The 18,781-nt window shown below is 41.2% G+C and overlaps 1 protein-coding gene across 2 annotated transcripts in view; it reads right to left on the reverse strand.

The window, feature by feature from the left end:
- Positions 1–18,781, reverse strand: part of fibcd1 (fibrinogen C domain containing 1) — a 111,241-nt gene that overhangs the window by 65,119 nt on the left and 27,341 nt on the right. The window contains exons 2-3 of one of the 2 annotated variants that reach the window (XM_034602660.1): positions 17,435–17,518; positions 8,213–8,692 (exon numbers count right to left, since the gene is read on the reverse strand). In XM_034602660.1, the coding sequence (XP_034458551.1) occupies positions 8,213–8,692; positions 17,435–17,518 (564 nt within the window). The remainder of the gene's footprint in view (positions 1–8,212; positions 8,693–17,434; positions 17,519–18,781) is intronic. The other variant, XM_034602661.1, reaches the window with a different exon arrangement.

Genomic DNA, 18,781 nt, shown 5'->3' on the forward strand with positions numbered 1-18,781 from the left:
ATTAAAATATGGCAGGTTGCCAAAGTTTGGATTATTAATGGGAAACACTGACATGGCGAGATTATTAATGTTATAGTCTGACATTTAGAATAAATACATAAAATTGTGTTTTTTTTATTTTATAAATGTGAAAAAAAGTTGGATATATAGTCTCAGAGTTGTGAAAGTTTGACCCTTTTACAAAAAACTCATCAAATCTAAGCTGGTTTTGATTGTGAGAATTAAAATCAATTTTGGGAGTCAGTCATCACCAGCACTTGCTTAAACATATTTCTATAGCAAAGTCTGAATTTCAACTGGTTTTAACAGATGTTGTTTATTCCCTTGTATTTTTAAAGTACTTGTTACCTTATTTAGATAAATGAAGTGTTATTGTTATCATTATTATTACTTCCCCAGTTTGACACGTCCATGGAAAAGGAGATGCGAACATGATTTCCTGGTCACGTGATGAGATATGTACTTGTTCGAAAAACTTGCAATAAAGTCATTGTTACCCTGTGGCAACACAATGGAACAGATCTATGTTACGATGTCACGATGCCCATGTTTGCTTTGCAATTGTCTTCTGGGTCTGATTCCAAGTTGAAATCTTGGAGATGCAACTCAAATGTGAGAGCATCATTGAACACACCAGCAAGGACGGAAGCTAAAGTAGTTCCATCTGCATGAACAGTGTGACATTGAAAAAAGAAAATAATAAACTTTATCGAACATGGAACTAAAAGGCAGCCTGGGATATAATAAAATAATATTACTGCACTTTATCTCTATAGTAACTCATTTTGTAGTTAATGGGCTACAACATACACTTTATAACCACTGGTACGGTAGAGTCCTTTAGGGACCTTTAGGAAACACACAGGTGCAAAAAATCCCATATAGCAAAGACACCACATGGTCCTTCATCCCACAATGCACCCCGGTGAATTGTGTGAAGCACAAAGAGCCCGCTGGGAAGGCTGGTGATGAATGTGTGTGCTCGGATTGGCAGAGAGCAGGGGTAACCTCTCTGATCTGCTGTGGTCACTCCGTTTCCTGCAGCCCTTTATGTACTGTTCCTCATGGAAAGGTCGTTTTCACACGTTGCCCTAGTTGGCCGACGCCTTGGCGCAGCCAGGTGTTGGGCCCCATACAGGACGACGCCATACTTTTCAGATATGAGGAATATGGCTCTTTCTTATGCTCACACGTACACACAAACTACCTTTCTTTAGTCTCCACAAAAAAACCACACACACATTGACCTGCAGTGTTCAAAGTCGTGTATAAGGAGTCCATGGTCTTCCATCAAAGGTACAGTATGTGTGTGTGTAGCTATATTCAGCTGTTACAGCTGCGTTAGACACAAACTCCAGTGGCCTTTCTCTGGCCTCAATAACAATGCGACACACCTCTGAGGCATGGCGAGCTGCACTGCAATCATATTACATGGGCACTGGAGCTTTAACCCACGCACCGGACACAAAAAAATAAGACACAGTATGTGAATGCCCACATGAAAGTACAAAGAAAAACCACACGTGTACAGCACACACACAACAGAAATGACCCGTTGTGCACAGCAGCGAAGCAGGATACAGCAAAGGAAACTGGGTTTTCTGTTCTCTGAATGTATCATTGTTTTGCAGAAACTTTTGTGTGTGTGTGTGCGTTCATGGGGGGGTTAGGCAAACTTTTCCACTGTTTTCTTGCAGGATTTGCTATTATTACACTGTTGGGTTTCTTCTAAGCTTTGTGTGTACCTTCCCTGCGTGCAAATTTATTTCCAGAGTTGTAATTTATTTGGTAAGCACACACTGTATGTTTGTCAGCGTGTGTTTGTGTGTGTGTGTGTGTGTTTGTGTGAGTGAGAAGGGAGAGACAATAGCAGAGGAGTGTCTGCAGTCTTAATGCTAAGCCTTGACTGACACATCAATTAGGATCGCGGTGTAATTAGCTCTCGTTAGGCAGACTTTACATTGGCTCACAAAATCAGTTAAACCACAGTGCGAAACACGAGGGGCCTCGTTTTTTTTACGAGTCAGGCTTTAAAATCCAGGCAAATGTAGGTGTTTATAACAGATCCGCTGCAGGCTCATTTTTTAACAAGAGATCCCTGTTCGAGCTCTACCTGATCCGCACACTAATACGCACTGCATCTGCACTCCTTTTCTTTTTCTTTTTTTTCCCTCTTGTTTAAAAGCAGTTTATTTTGATGTTTTGGGTCTAAACTTAACTGCATTACACACGGCTGAATTATTTTTTCGCCTAAGCACACAACAAGGTTTGCCTTTTTTTGGTCAGAATCAGATGTTCCGTGAAGTAAACACTTATCCCTGTGCGGCTGAGGTCACACAACAGAGACGAGTCGCGAGGCAGAAACCGGCAAGTTGAGAGAAAAAAAAAAAAAAAAAAAAAAGTATTTCGGTCTCCATCTGCCTAACAGAACATCTTCACCTCTGAGACGAATGCTGTCCAGTCAACTGGAGCCTGCAGGAGCTAATGGGAGAAGTGAGAGGAGCCATCGAGTCACAGTGCTCCTCTCTTTCCTCTTGACTGGCAGAGCCCTCGCAAGTTGAAAATAATTTAAAGCCTCAAGCACATTTGTACAATTCCGTGGCCTCGCATATAAATCCAAGTAGCCCAAAGGTTTGAAATGTAATGAGAAAAACTTCAATCCACTGTACTTCCCCTGGACTTCTTTCAAACGTCTACATTCACAGGACATGTGCTATAATGGAAAAAATATGAATGTTTCTGCTAAATTTTAATTTCCTGTTTTTTTTTTACTCAGTCTGAATGTTGTAAAATCTAATTCAGTTTGACTCGGAGGCAAAAAACTACAGCTCAGAAACAATTAGAAGAATTAATCAGTTAATCACAGAAATTAATCCACTAACTATTTTCATACTTGGTTCGTTTATTCAGTAATTAGTTGGGGTTTTTTTGGGGGGGGTGGGGTTCTGCATTTTATATCATCGTAAACTAAATATCTTTGGGTTTTGCACGGATCAGACAAATCAAATTGAATTTATAACCTTAAACTCTGGGAGAAATCTTTAATGTTTGGCAGAGACTACACAATTAATAGATCCATCAAGACTATGAAACAGAAAAAAATTGTTTGTGATTGCTATAATCATTATTTGTGCGTTATTAAATCATTATTAAAGAGCAGGTCCCAAACATCCTGCCAGCCTGAAATATTCATTAATGAATATGATGCTGTAGAAACATCATGTGTCCAAAGGATCCATCCATTAGCTATACTATTTATCCTCTTGAGGGTTATGGTGTCGGGGTCTGGAGCCAATCCCAGTTGACCTTGGGAGGCGGGTAAATCCTGGAGAGGTCGCCAGAGCACGCACATTTACACATACTGTCAATTTAAAGTGTCCAATCTGCATGTCTTTGGACTGTGGACAGAAGCTGGAGTGCCTGGAGAAATCCCACACTGACACAGGGAGAACATCAAATCTCCACACAGAACGAACCCAGCTGAACTGGGATTCAAACCAAAAACCTTCTTGCTGTGAGGCGACAGTGACATCCACAGCCCCAAAAGATCCAGTCGAGCTGAACGTATCGACTCTTAACCCCATCCTCTCTCACTGTGCTGCACTTTTCCATCCAGATATTAGATCTATTTATTCTCATCCTGAACTTCACAGCATCTTTTTCATCTCTCGGTAGCTGTGTTGCAGAAGCTCATCTTCGTCCCCTCCACCTCTTCTTCAACGGGATCGCGGTGGCTAATTGTTCTCCCCGTGTGTTGTTTCTCTGATGCCAATAAGCTACAGCAGGATGTGGCTTTTTTTCAAAGATAACGGCACATTCTGAATTCAGAGGGTGAACTAAAAATACCGTCCTGGATCAGGAGGACAACAAGGTGTCATATATTTCCCATCAACATACTTTCTTCTTACCCTAACAGATGTGCTTTTTTAGATTATTACAGTCCAGCTGCACTTACACCAATTATCAATAAACACTTGAGTTAACTTGGGGTAAGAAACCAGCTCAGGATTGTTCAGTGAACCTCTGCCTCAGTAACTGTATCCCTCTGATTGAACTGTCTTGGAGATCCGAGGCATACGGGAGTTCTCTGAAGCACAGAAACAATGAATAAAAGATTACCCTGATGATGGACAGAACCTTCACGCATTAAGGGGAATGTTTTCACAGCAAATCTGATCCACAGAGTCCCTGATCTTTGATCGGGCGTTCTGATTTTACCCGTGTGTCGTTTAGTGGGGGGGCGGAGTCCAGCTGTGAGATTAAATCATCATTAATGAAATTAATTGGTGGAATGAACCACTTACTGACCTGGTCTGACTTCAGTAACACTCCCTCTGACATGCATCAACATGTTCTGTATTGTATTTCACCCTCAATTTGTTGTCAGTTTTTCCATTTAATGTCATTATATCAAAAAAGAACACTGATTCCTTTAATTGCTAATCTCATATTGCAGTAAAATATGAAAGGATGTTATTCATGGTGAAGGCAAAAAGCTAATTGTGATGATATTTTGTATTTTTTGTAATAGAAAATGTGTCCATTATAAAACAAATTTCCTTTGTATTATAATTTCAATATTTTTTATCCTTCAAAACAATGATATTCTTAATTCCTTTGAATTGGCAAGCTAATTCTTTAAAGCTACCGCTTTGCCGTATTGAAACATGTTTCCGTATTGTGTGTGACTTTTATCTACTTCTATTGCTTTTGAAGTTTTGTGCATCACATCCCTGGTTAAAATGCTGCAACAAGCAGAGAATTTTACTTTCTTAAGTCCTCAAAGGGCTGTGTTAAAAAGAATAAACATCTTGAGGCGATAAGGTTTGTTGCTCTACAGCGGCAGAGCTTTGCCCGGAAATCCATGGCAGCGGTTGTGGGCGTTGTTTCAAACCATTGATATTCCACAGGCACATAATTCAGTTTAAACTGCGACCCGTGGTTCAAGGAAATCATTAAGTCATGTACTTCCTCCAAGACTTTTACCTTCTTGCACCCTTTTAGCTGAATGTCAAGTCAGTTGTGTATGTGAGAGACATATAATGACAGTTGGACTTTTGCAGAAGAAGATCTAGCCCATCCATTTTTTAAAGCTGTGCAAGTCACAAAACCTCTGTGCTCATCCCATCAGGGTTGCTCGTGCTGGTTGGAGCAGCAACAAGACGACATTTAAACCTTTTATATATAATTTATGCATACAAGAAATAGTTTAACTTGTTATCATGAGAAAGGTGATCAGATCTGGAAACCTAGGGGTCATTGAAAAGACCTTTTTAAAATTCACACGATAGGATTTAAAGATTCATATTGCGGTGCTGAGAAGAATTCACCTTCAGCGGGATCCTGAGCTTCTTTTTGTAAACACAAGACACAGATCTGCTCCTGTCAACAAGCAGCCAAGCAAATAGCAAACACTTTGTTTTTCAGACTTTGACATAAGTCACTGAGATACAGCAAATGTCAGTTAGTTATTGCTTTTTAAATCTGGTGACTGATCTCAATGCTCATGTTGTTTGCCCATTAGTCATTTGCAGACTTGAGAGCAAGTTGGCGATTAGTGGGGTAATTCATTTATTGGAATTCGTGTAGAAAGCTCAAGTCCTTTTTAAAAGTAAATACTGATTTATAGACTTAACTAATGAAGGCACTAATTAACAAACTAAAACAAACTAACAAAACAAGTGCTACTAATAGATGCACTGTATGAATGTGTGTGTGTGAATGGGTGAATGGCAAACTGTAATGTAAAGCGCTTTGAGCGGACATCAAGACTAGAAAAGCGTTATATAAATACGAACCATTTACCATTTCTCCGAACACTATGCCAGGAAAAATATTACTGTGTAAGGTTACATCTAGAAATCAGGGGCTATGCTGCTGCCATTATCGTGCTTGAATATGAAGGAGATCTAGTCATGCGGTGTGCCTCAGGGTTCAGTTCTTGGGCCTCTAATGTTCAGGTAAGGGAGGTTCAAAGAACCTAATGTGGTTAGACATGTTAGGCCAATGATAATTAAATGAAATAATTAACAGTCCAAACTACAGTAACATGAAAATTATTGACACTTTGACAAAAAACAGGCCCTCTTTGAAACAGCAGTTATTCACTTTAAAGCGCCAGCATTCAAATGACTTCATATCGTCCTATATTTAAATGCTCGCATTGTTCTGTATTGTGTAGAGAGTTGCAAATCCAGCAAAAAACAACGTTGTGGGTGATCTGTCATGTCCACTGTACTTTGGGTTTCACATGATATAAGAAAAGGCAATAAAAACTAACAGTATTATATAAGAGTTTAGATTTGGAGCTAACACTAGCAATATACCTCTCCTTGACTGTCACTCTGAAAACCTGAGCTCAATATAATGTTATATTCCACTTTGTACCTGGTTTCTCCCATCAGCGTGATTTATTTGAATGCACATAGGTGTGCTTTGGTTTACCTTTCTATTTTAGGCTTCGAGTTATGAAGAATTGAAAATGCATATTTTTTGAAAAATCAGAACTGATTGGTCCAAAAGTCTTTGCAATCAGATTCTGCTGCCCTACACTTCAGGGGCTTGTGGGAGGGTTTCTGTCTACGTGGCAGGGTGCAACTGTTCTTCAAGGGGCTGTGGTTCACACAGAGCTATTACTAACACCGGCACAGTCAGCTCCATGTCATCGTATAAATCAGAAGTCCTGGCCACAGGTGGCCCATAGATCACACAGTCACACCATGGTGTCTGGCAGAAACAGCGGATGTGCACGCCACATGCCTCGCCTCCAAAGACAAAATCAATCACCCAGAGTTTCTGGGCTGCCAGCGCTACCTCCACTTAGCCTCTGTGCCCACTGCACTGTGCCACCTACACCCCATTAACAGCAGTGCAGGGACTGGCCCTCGTTCTGCTTCCATTGTGCTAACAATCAGCACCCATGGTTTTTTTTTTTGCCCATGGAGACGGACAGAGTAGACCGTTCCAGTGAGTTTCTGAGCGATTTCTAAACAATGTTCAACCCTGAGCTAAAGACGCCTGGCTGAAAGAAAGCTGTATGGCTGGCAGCTAGGAAATCTATTTACTGCAGAATAGAGAGACTGAGCCTTATGGGCCAAAATTAAAGGCGTGTAGTGGAAAGATTTTCCACGCACATTTAGGAAATTTATCGTCGATAAATCAATGTGGACAGAGTCTAATTCCTCTGGGGAAACATTACGTTATCTTATTGCATTAGTGCGGAGGTTTTTCTGTTTCTTCATGATGGGCATTTTTTCCCCAGTGACCTCATTTTCAATCACTAGACTGCGTAAGTTATGGCCTATTGCACTTTAATCTCGCCCTCCGCGATAGTATGCAGTGCAAAGAGAAAGGAACATGGTGGAGTTGACGCTGGATTAGTGAATGATGGTGCTTTGATTTGGCAGACAGGAACACAAACATTGAGGAAACTCGCAAGTCCGATGAGCCACCACATGTCTTAAGGTGGATTTACAATCAATACATATTGATCGGTGTTTTACAATCCAGTCCTCAGGCACTGTACAGTCAATCACTTGGGAATTCAGTAAGAGTGTTGCACGCTGTATACGGATCTTCTGTTATTACCTCACAACCAATCACTTATATTTATTTAATTTTTAAATATTTAACCCATTATTTTTAGGCATAAAGAAGAAAGGGACAAACAGAAAAACAATGTGTTACATTAGACTAGAAATATAAATATCTGTTACCACACTAGAATCATAGAAATGCCACTTTTTGTTCAAGATCAATGTTAAGAGACTCAAGATTTTGTTTTCTCCATTTTTGCTTTCGGCATTGTGTCATTGCAATCTTTAATCTTTTTTGTACTCGTACATATCAGTTGTAATTTCTATGAATCTGTTCGGACATTTGCTAGTATACAAATAAGTGCACATCTTCTCTGCGTAGTTTATTTGGTAAAATTAAAGTTTTCATATTGGTCTATATCAGCGAACAAAAATGCAGATACCGATATTTCTGTGAAAGGCTTGTATCAGTTGTTTTTTTAATCTGGCAACTAATACATTGGTTTGGGCTCTAATAAACTTTATCAACAATTTGGAAGTTTTTGTCTGCAACTGTTGCTACTTTTAAACAAAGTGTTTGGATTTGTATTACCAATATGTATTGTGTTGTTAGATTGTATCTCAGTAAACAGGTTTGTGTGTGTTCATGTGTGTGTATGTGTGTGTTTGTGTCTCACCTGTATGAGGCGACCCTGCTCAGTCTGCAGCGTGTTCAGGTCCTGACCCAGGCTGCCTTGCCCCCTGCGTAGGGATTCGTAGTCCATTTTCAGTTGCCCCGCGTGCGCTGAGAGCTTGGCCACCTCCTCAGCCAGACTGACCAGCAGAGCCCGGTCTTGGCCTTTCACCGACTTCAGGTCGGAGTCGTGGTCGGTCAGCGAGTGGAGCAGCGACGTCTGCACACCCTCCAGGCGCAAAAAGTTACTGTTATAGTCGGGACAGTTGGGGTCGATAAAGATGTTGATGCGAGAGCCGTCGCCTCTCTCGACGGTGACCAGGGCGTTAGCTTCGTCCTGATTGGTGGAGATGTGGGGTAGGCCATCGGACATGGGCGGGGCCTGGTAGTGATTCATGAAGAGGATGGTGCCAGTCACAGTGACAGCCAGCAATACAGCCACAAAGAGGAGGATGGTACAGAGCAGGTAGCTGCAGCTCATCCTCTGTAGGGAGGTAGGAGAGAGGGAAGGAGGGAAGGAAAGAAGAGAAAAAAAAGGTGATGATAAATTCATAAATGCGGAAACATAAAAAAAAAAAACACAACACAACACCTGCCTTATTAAAAAAAGAAATGACTCCCATTCATCACTGGGGACATTTTGAATGCCAAATGCTCAGTGTTCAGTGATATAACCATATTCCCATCTGTCAAAATGTAGTTTTAAATGATTTATGCAGCAACGGGATGCTAATGCCTGCAAGACCTCTCGAAAATCCAAATTCTCTAAAACTAAAGACAACTTCCGTCCGAACACTGTGCACAGCAGTCGAGTGGCGGTGGTGGTGGTGAGGTGGATGGAGGATGCGGACCTGAGGCCCTTCTGGTAAACATACAGCCCGGGCACCACGGTTCTGTCTTTACATTTCATAGCCAGGAAGGAAAACAATAAAAAAAAACTTAAATAAGCAATAGCCAGGAAGAGAGAGTAAAACTAAAGTGTCTCTCACAGCCACTAGGATGTGAATGAATGGACGGAGAGGAGAATCGTCTTAGAGGAAAAAGGCAGACCTCTACCGGTAACAAAGTCTCCATTAACTCGACTATAAAAGGCCTATCTATATGAAGGCCCTTTATGATCTGGCACTGTTTTCCCACTCAGGTCAAGAGAAGAGAGTAATATGGCCCACCTATGCATGATTAACAACGCCAATCTAGCCCCCCCCCGCCCGTATCTTCCTCCACATGAATCAGCAACTGATGTCTTTCAGATTTTTTTTCCACACTGGAGGATGTTCTATGCGAATGTGTGGGCCGGTGTGCGTGTCAGTGTGTGCTTGTTATCTGTTTGTATGCGGAAGTGTGAGCTAGAGCGAGCTCATTAATATGTAAATTGGCTGTACAAGCACAGCCAGGCACACTAATAGACAGCTAATGGTCTGCTTTACGAGAAAGCTTTATGGTTCCTTTAATACGAGGAAAATCGATTGCGTTGTGCAGGAAATCCGCCGCGCGTTTGACCAATAGTCTTTGTGAAGCAGACATAAAAATAAAAGTTGCAAGTGGCCAAATGATGATGTGGGGGCTGAAATGTGCTATCTGACAACAAGTGTGAAGGGAATACGCCAAACATTGGCTTCCAATTTTTTTTAGCCCACATGGTTGACAGAAAACGTGGCGTGTTATGTGAGACCCGATGATTTATTCTCACATGGGCCTCACTTGTAGCCCTCCTTGGTCCAGCACGAGCAAATGCACACACAAAAAAGGGGGTTCATGTGAGGCCCGGGGATGGGTTTTTTTTTTTCTCACATCAGTCCCATCTGTACCCCCCTCGGCTTCATTCATAATCCACATGGTCAGACACGTACGGGGCCTGGGGCCAGTGAGCAAATTTTGCTGAGCCTGGTGAGTCACTGCTGCATGCCTGTGCTTTTTTTGTGTGTGTGTGCTATGTTCACAAAAAAGAAAATAAGATTTTTGCTGTGATTTTTTTTTTTTTTTTAAATGTAGCCCACGAGACAAACAGCACCAACTTGGTGAATAAGATAACATATAAATTGGGTAGACTACTACAATAAATCTTAAATGTGGACTGAAGAGAAACAACATTTTGGACAGGATAATTGCTACTTTTATCATATTTCACGTTTTGTTAATAGCGTTAATATGTATTCTGAAATACAAACAAAGGTTTTAAAATCCACTAAGCACATTGATTAAATATATGCATTATTGTTTTTCTGCGACAGCCAGCTTCACTGTGGCTGCTATTTTTCTGGACACCGCTACTTAAGCACTGCCACTGGAAACTGTCCCTAGGCTCTGTTTGTCCAAATGGTTTTGGAAACCATTCACAAACACACACATGCATACACACACTTAAACACATACGGCGTACTGACAGTGCTCTCCTGCCACATACACTTCCAACACGTAACACACACACACAGAGTTTGAATGCGGCTCTTTGTGCCAAAGACTTGCAACAGACAGCCGAGCACATTCACATATTGCACATGAAAAAACTGGAGCACTGCTTTGTCAGAACCTTCCCACTTCTCCCTGTTTTCTCACCCAAATACATCATCACAGAAAAGCGCTCCAGGGGAGTATTGCTGCACATCACAATTTTTTTTTTGGTCTCCTCGCTCTAACTCAACATGTAGACCCTGACTGCTCTATGAAATCTCTCGTTGCATGTCAAACAGTGTTTTAGTGGGTTTGCTCCCCCCCCCGTGAATGTGAGTGCAGGTGCAGCCGAGTGATTGTGACTGGGCTTGGCTGTATTTATGTGTGCATGGGGATCTGTGCGTGTGTGTGTGTGTGTACGCTCTGCATAATGTGTATAATGGCCTCACTCTGCAGAATGGCAGCTATGTTACATTAGAACAGTTTGACTGAGCTCTGTCGCCAGCGGGCCAAGACATCAGTGGAAGCCATCATCTGCACTGCTCTGAATTCATAGCAAAGTGAATGTTAGCATACTTAATATGGGGAAGATATACGCTGGCCCTCTTTATTCTGACAGCAAGACACACACGGAGCTGACAGACATCTGCACACACTCTGACATACTAAGACAAGAGCAGAACAAATTTCTCATGAAACTTTTTAAAAATACACTGTAAACTAGACTAAATTATGTCCCCAGATGCTAAACCAATGCTAAACTTTAGGGAACAAATAGGTAACGGTTCAGCCAAGACTGGAGGTAAATACAGGAAGTCAAGGTAGCATATTATATGCAGCGCCTTTAGACTAAAAATAAAGATGGACAACACGTCTCCATTTCCCTTGTTGAACAAAAATGAGGCTTGATTGTGGAGTGGAGTTACCGAGGTCCTGCCAATACAGCATTGGTCCAATGGTGAGTCCGTCTCTGCTGTCAATTATGATGTTTCACCCTGTTTTTATGGCATCAAAAATCAACTAAAACCAAACCAACTGGAAATCAGTACCTAAAATCACAGAGACCATCGTTGAGAAAAATGTATTTGACGTGTACTTTGACTGTTTAATTTGTCCTTTGTCCCATTTGCTCACATGGAGGAGGCAGGGTTTATGACCTGCCCTGCAGCCAGCCACTGCTATGGTGGTGCCTAGGTGGCACACAGCTGATGATTCTAAATTCTGTTCTATTAAAAAAATATATAATAATAATAATCCCCCTCTCACCCTCCTTAGGGGGGGTGGTATTGTCTTCTGCGCAGTATCTTAGCTGCTCCTAGGACTGCACTCTGCAGATGTTGATACTGGAATCTGTTGGAGCCACTCTATATCTCTCTCTTTGTAAATATATATATATATATAATATATATATATATATATATATATATATAATATATATATATATATATATACACACACAGGACTGTCTCAGAAAATTAGAATATTGTGATAAAGTTCTTTATTTTCTGTAATGTAATTAAAAAAACAAAAATGTCATGCATTCTGGATTCATTACAAATCAACTGAAATATTGCAAGCCTTTTATTCTTTTAATATTGCTGATTATGGCTTACAGCTTAAGAAAACTCAAAAATCCTATCTCAAAAAATTAGAATATTTCCTCAGACCAAGTAAAAAAAAGATTTATAACAGCAAAACAAAATCAAACATTTGAAAATGTCCATTAATGCACTCAGTACTTGGTTGGGAATCCTTTTGCACGGATTACTGCATCAATGCGGCGTGGCATGGAGGCAATCAGCCTGTGGCATTGCTTAGGGTTTATGGATGCCCAGGATGCTTCAATAGCGGCCTTTAGCTCATTTGCATTGTTGGGTCTGGTGTCTTTCAGCTTCTTCTTCATAATACCCCACAAATTCTCTATGGGGTTCAGGTCAGGGGAATTGGCAGGCCAATCGAGGACAGTAATGCCATGGTCAGTACACCAGTTACTGGTGGTTTTGGCACTGTGGGCAGGTGCCAGATCATGCTGGAAAATGAAATCCTCATCTCCATAGAGCTTTTCAGCAGACGGAAGCATGTAGTGCTCTAAAATCTCTTGGTACACAGCTGCATTTACTCTGGACTTGATGAAACACAGTGGACCAACACCAGCAGCTGACATGGCTCCCCAAACCATCACTGACTGTGGGAACTTCACACTGGATTTCAAGCAACTTGGATTTTGCTCCTCTCCAGCCTTTCTCCAGACTCTGGCGCCTTGACTTCCAAATGAAATACAACACTTGCTTTCGTCTGAAAAGAGGACTTTGGACCACTCTGCAACTGTCCAGTGCTTCTTTTCCATAGCCCAAGTCAGACGCTTCTTCCGTTGTCTTGAGTTCAGAAGTGGCTTGACCATGGGAATACGGCTATTGTAGCCCATTTCCCAGACACGTCTGTGAACAGTGGCTTTTGATACCTGGACTCCAGCTTCAGTCCACTGTCTTTGAAGCTCCCCCAAATTCTGGAAGCGACCCTTCTTCACAATGCTGTTAAGGCTGCGGTCATCTCTCTTGGTTGTGCAGCGTTTCCTGCCACATTTCCCCCTTCCAACAGACTTTTTGTGGATGTGCTTTGAAACTGCACTCTGTGAACAGCTTGCTCTTTGAGAAATTTCTTTTTGTGTCTTACCCTCCTGATGGAGGGTGTCAATGATGGTCCTCTGGACAGCAGTCAGATCAGCAGTCTTCCCCATACTTGTGATTTAGTTTACTGAACCAAGCTGAGTGTTTTTCAAGGCTCAGGAAACCCTTGCAGGTGTTTCGAGTTAATTAGACGATTCAAGTGATTAGTTGAATACCCTACTAGTATACTTTTTCATGATATTCTAATATTTAGAGATAGGATATTTGAGTTTTCTTAAGCTGTAAGCCATAATCAGCAATATTAAAAGAATAAAAGGCTTGCAATATTTCAGTTGATTTGTAATGAATCCAGAATGCATGACATTTTTGTTTTTTTAATTGCATTACAGAAAATAAAGAACTTTATCACAATATTCTAATTTTCTGAGACAGTCCTGTATATGGTGTGGAGGAGGCTCAGAGAGGGAACCAGGAAGAGGTGATTGGCACAGCTGAGACTAGTTGGACAATCAACTCTCCCTGGAGTCAAAAGGCAGAAGCTGAGCTGCCACACAGAGGAGAGAGACACATGGGAGACAGGAGACACGAGGACAACACATGATGAGAGACACTGAGAGACTGAGCTGCAAAGCCGATGTGCCCGCTGAAATAGCTGGCAAGTTTAAGTAGGGTTCGATTTATGTTTTCACTTGTGTGGAAAGAATAAAAATATGCTGAAAAGTAACTGGTTTGTCTCTGACAAGATTATAATGTTTGCAATTTCTAATAACAGACGAATGTCTCTGAGAAAACTACCAAAACAACAGGGTTAATTTTTACGAGACAAAATAGCAGCATAGCCTAAACAAAGGAACATGAGGTTTCACACACCTCACCCCACACCTGAGGCTCTGCTGAGTACAACAGATTAACACAGACCAATAGGTCGAAACAGCGTTTCCCATTAAATACCTAGACTGAAGTGAGCACTACAGTGTTGTCAGTTTTAGTTTAATTATTTGAATTTTTCTCATACACTATATAGTATAAATGAGTAGTAACTAGATTACTGGTATTTGTAACCATTGCTTCATTGTAGACCTACATGCAGCGCTCTGTGCCATGCTGTCGCTCTCTCTCACACCCATCTGTCACAGTCCGACTGGTCATTGGTGACACTGGGAGAAATCTCACCCCTTTCCCCTTTTAGTGGCCCATTGGTCCGTCAAAACATCCATAATGTTTTTTACCATCTTGTGAAGGTAGAAACAGCAACACATCCACATGATATGAGTTTAGTCAAGTCACAGTCAGACTCATATAACTGAGACTCAGAGACCCACGGGGGAATATTGCCTGTTCAGATGGTGTCCCAGTTCGTTGTTTATTTTTTATAGTAATAATCTTTTTGATGCTTAAGGGTTTTACAGTTAAAGCTGAACCTCTAATGTATAATATAAATCTTGGTTGTTGTACAGGTATGACAGCTGCTCTCAATATCTGCTTGCCAGGAATGGTCTAATATTGTATTTGAATGAAGGAACAGGCCTAGGGACAATCTTTTTTGCTTCCAAAAAAAAAAATCCACTTTTTATGAGGTCAGACTGACCGAATGAATCGAATGAAAAAAGAATGATAATAAGGAGTGTAGTTTTTTCTCCCGCCTAATTAATTTTTTCACTAGTCGGTAAAAGATAAAATGCAAAAGCACCGGCTTCATGTCCCAGCGGTAAGCTCTCAATTGGGCTCAAGAGTTGTAGAAGAGTAATGACACAGAGAAAAGGATGCAAGTAGCCTTTTAACACATAGTTTTTTTTAATGAGTCTCTCAATCTCTCAGCAGGAGGCCATTCAGTAATTAGTGTCTAACTTTCATATCCTCTCCTGTCTCCACTCATGCCACAACATAGGATTTTTTTTTTTTTAAAGAGAAAGGAAAAAAAACAGGAGGGGTTTTCTGATGATGAAGAGATAGAAAAGGGGGAGGGAGATGATGGTGCTCTCCCACGCAAGAGCATTGGCAGACAAGTGTTGGACGAAAAGGCTTTGTCTGTTCATTAGGTGAGAAGGAAACCAGCAGGAATCTCGCAAGCTCTCTTTCATTTCTGAACACAAACACACAAACACATATGTGGACACAAATTGATGTGTACACAGGAAGACATTCAAAATGAAGCTGGCCAACTAGTGAACATAAAACATCTTCGACTACAAAACAAGTGGTACATAGCAATTCTGATTCTCACAATTTTTTTTTTACCAATCCCATTTCCTTTTCCATTTCATTCACCTGGAGCTTGAATTCCACTTTCACATCAGTACTCAGTGGGTATCTTCTTCCCACATTCTGCCAGGCTCCTTTTCCTGGTACACCCATGATCACTCGGCACAGTTCAAAGAATCTGCAGGGCCTAATCCCATAATTCTTGTGTGTTTGGGTGCCTGCTCGGAGGTTGAGCCACCGCTGCTGCTCGGTGGCTAAATGTAATGTGTAATATGCAGTAATCCTCCGCACTGCCAACACCGAAGCGGCGGAAGGAAGCGGATTGTGATGAACATCGTCATCAGTTAAACCAAATCTCCCCCGCAAGTGGAAAAAAAGTTCACGGTGAATCCCTGATTTTACTGAGAGGAAGGTGGTGGAACATAAAGACAAGAGGACATTTAAAGGACTTAATGAAGCTATTTCACATAAAAAACAACATTTCATCAAACCAGTCCCTCCATTTCTGTCCTGTTTGATGTTAGCTGTATCCTGTACAGACATACAGCTTGACAGTTGTTCCAAATAAATCCCACCCCGATTTAAAAAGTAGTGGGTTACAAATCGTGAATATATTCCAGGAGGAATTACACCAAAAAAAAGAAAAGAAAAGAAAAAGAAATCTCACAAAAAAGGACTGATTAGTTAATATACATTATTAACTAACTTGTGAGTGGTCAGGGAGCTCAGTCCTGGAGCATGCATGCAACACACGCTCAAGTGGTCTCATGCAGACAGTCCTTTGGCACAACAACATCGATGCAGTGCACCACCACCACTGTCCACAGTTGGCATTGCATTGTTTATTTCCCATTCCACGTTCACTCACTATGAGGCAACGCTCTGTCTTTGTAGACACATCTTCACTTCCTCCCATATCCAGTAATGAAGCCAAAACACCCGAGATAGGAGCTTTGTACTGCTAAGTGCTATCTAGTTTGGTGCATTTAGTTTGGTGCATATCCCATTCAATAGGATGGATGCACCCGATGTATAACCTATACTGCAGCCAGCCACCAGGTGGCGATCACAACGCTTTGAGCAGTCATGTCGTCCTTCTTAATATAGACAGTGTATGCTCTATATTCAGTTTTCACTATTATGAACAGACATTGTGCACAGATATAAATGAGTATAAACACCTTTCAGAGTGAGATACTGGAAGACGTATATGTCCCCATTTGCATATAAAAAACACGGAAAACCCAATAGGGTCAGTGGACTACTGGCAATTGACAACATTAGGGAGAGATCCAGTACATAGACTGTCCCATTAAACAGCCAAATTACTGTCAGTTCTCATTTGAACTTTATTTAACGAACCGCGACCACAAAAGAACACGGTACAGTTCTACAAAGTTTCTGTATACGTTTTATGTATAAATGTTTTATATTACTACTAACTTGAAAAAGTAGGAAAGAGCAGTGAGTAAATGAGCAGTGACTAAATGTTGTGTCTCGTTTCCCAGTGACTGGCGTAGGAACCAAGTGATTGACAGCAACTACCATCCAATGGGTGGACGTCTGGATGGGGCTGCATGGCCAAAATGCCAAATTTGAGGCTACATAGCGTCAGTTCACAAACCAATAGGTGGCATCACAGTCTTAACTAATCACAACTGAGAGATGAATAGTGTCAGGGAGTTGGGACTGGGCTTTTTAACAAGCTAAAATCACAATATTTTTATTTACACTGATCTCATACATGGCTTCACTACAATCTAAGTGATGGAAATCTGTCATATCCTTTGAGTATTTTGAGTCAGTAAAGAAAAAATTATGTATTTGTGTTTTTTCATATTTCATTATTTGGGGTTTTAACAATATGACATTAATTGCGAAAAGTCCCTAATGTAAATAAACATAAATTGTTGTGAAAAAAAAAAAAAAAGCATGCGTTGAGGTGTGCACACATGCATCCTCGCCTGTGTGTGTGCATGTGTACGTGGTGGATGACAGGGCCTTACCTTGGCCGGGGTCTCCCTGGCAGTTTCTGAGTCTGACCAGCGATGTTTGAGCTGGGAGGAGCTGGGTACACACTCACAGAATGTCTGCATGGGACAAACAGACAGGGCCACCAGTGTTGGCGTTTGTTCAAGTCACATGTGCAGTCAAGCATGCAAGCACATGAGCACAAACACACACACACACACACACACATACGCATGCATGCACAAAAATCCCACAGAGAGACAGATTTTGGATCTGAGGGCTGGGCGCAGCACATTTTCAAAGCCTTATGTAATATAAAAATCATTGTTAAGGATAAACGGTGCTGGCACCGATAAACCACGACTACCTACACACATAATTGCACAATGACTTAGACAGATCTGAATAGGCATCTGTACATCTCAGAGGTATCATTGAATTCAATAGTTTACGACAGGCTCAATGCATCTTCTCAGAGATAGATTTGCAAATCCTCAGCGCACGGATCCGATCAACTGCAAATAAAAAGAGAAGGAATAAAAAGAACGAGTATTTCCCTGAATGCTGAGTGGGTTCAGGAGGTGCGGAGGAATGCATTCTCATATGCAGGCAAATGTGGGTGTTTGTATGCAATATGTGAAAGTGACATGCCTCAGTGTACAGCGTTTCTCTGCTCATATATACGTGCTTTTGTCCGAGTGGTTGTAGCAGCTCCACAGATAAAAGCAGAGTAATTATAAAGGTGGGGGCTTTCTAACTGCTCCAGGAGAGCACATTATCACGTGACCTTAAACACTGCATGCTCCCACTGTGGAATTGCTCAATTAGCCTGGGACAACAACATCAACACAAAAGCACACACACACGTGGGCAAATATCTCTCACACACACACACACGCGCGCGCAACTGCCTACTTGAGAATAGAAGGCATCAAACACTATCAGTTAATGTATCAGACTGCGTTCTCTATCAGAGAGTACGTAAAGGTACATGATTAAGACTAAATATACTCTTTGCACAGATTTTATTACATGTATGTATTTTTTGAATCACTAGTGGCAGAAAAAAACATGAAAAGAAGCTAACATGCATCCATCCATCCATCTGGGTAATTTAAATGTATTAATAATATCACAAATATTTCAGCTGACTTGTTAGATTTTTTCATTTAACAAAAAACTGCACAGAAAAAAATACAACAATGTGGTTCAGTATATAAAAAAATCACAGAGTGGCTTTGTGTGGAGTTTAAATTTGGTGAAGTTCGACCTGCAATATTCACTTTGTATTTGCGCACATGTGACCGGGGCCTTGGGATTGGTCGAGTGCGTGAATCAGCAGGACCATGATACTGTGGCTCCACCTCCTGAACACTATTGCA

Source organism: Hippoglossus hippoglossus, chromosome 12 (genome assembly GCF_009819705.1).
Source record: "Hippoglossus hippoglossus isolate fHipHip1 chromosome 12, fHipHip1.pri, whole genome shotgun sequence".
Classification (NCBI taxonomy): domain Eukaryota; kingdom Metazoa; phylum Chordata; class Actinopteri; order Pleuronectiformes; family Pleuronectidae; genus Hippoglossus; species Hippoglossus hippoglossus.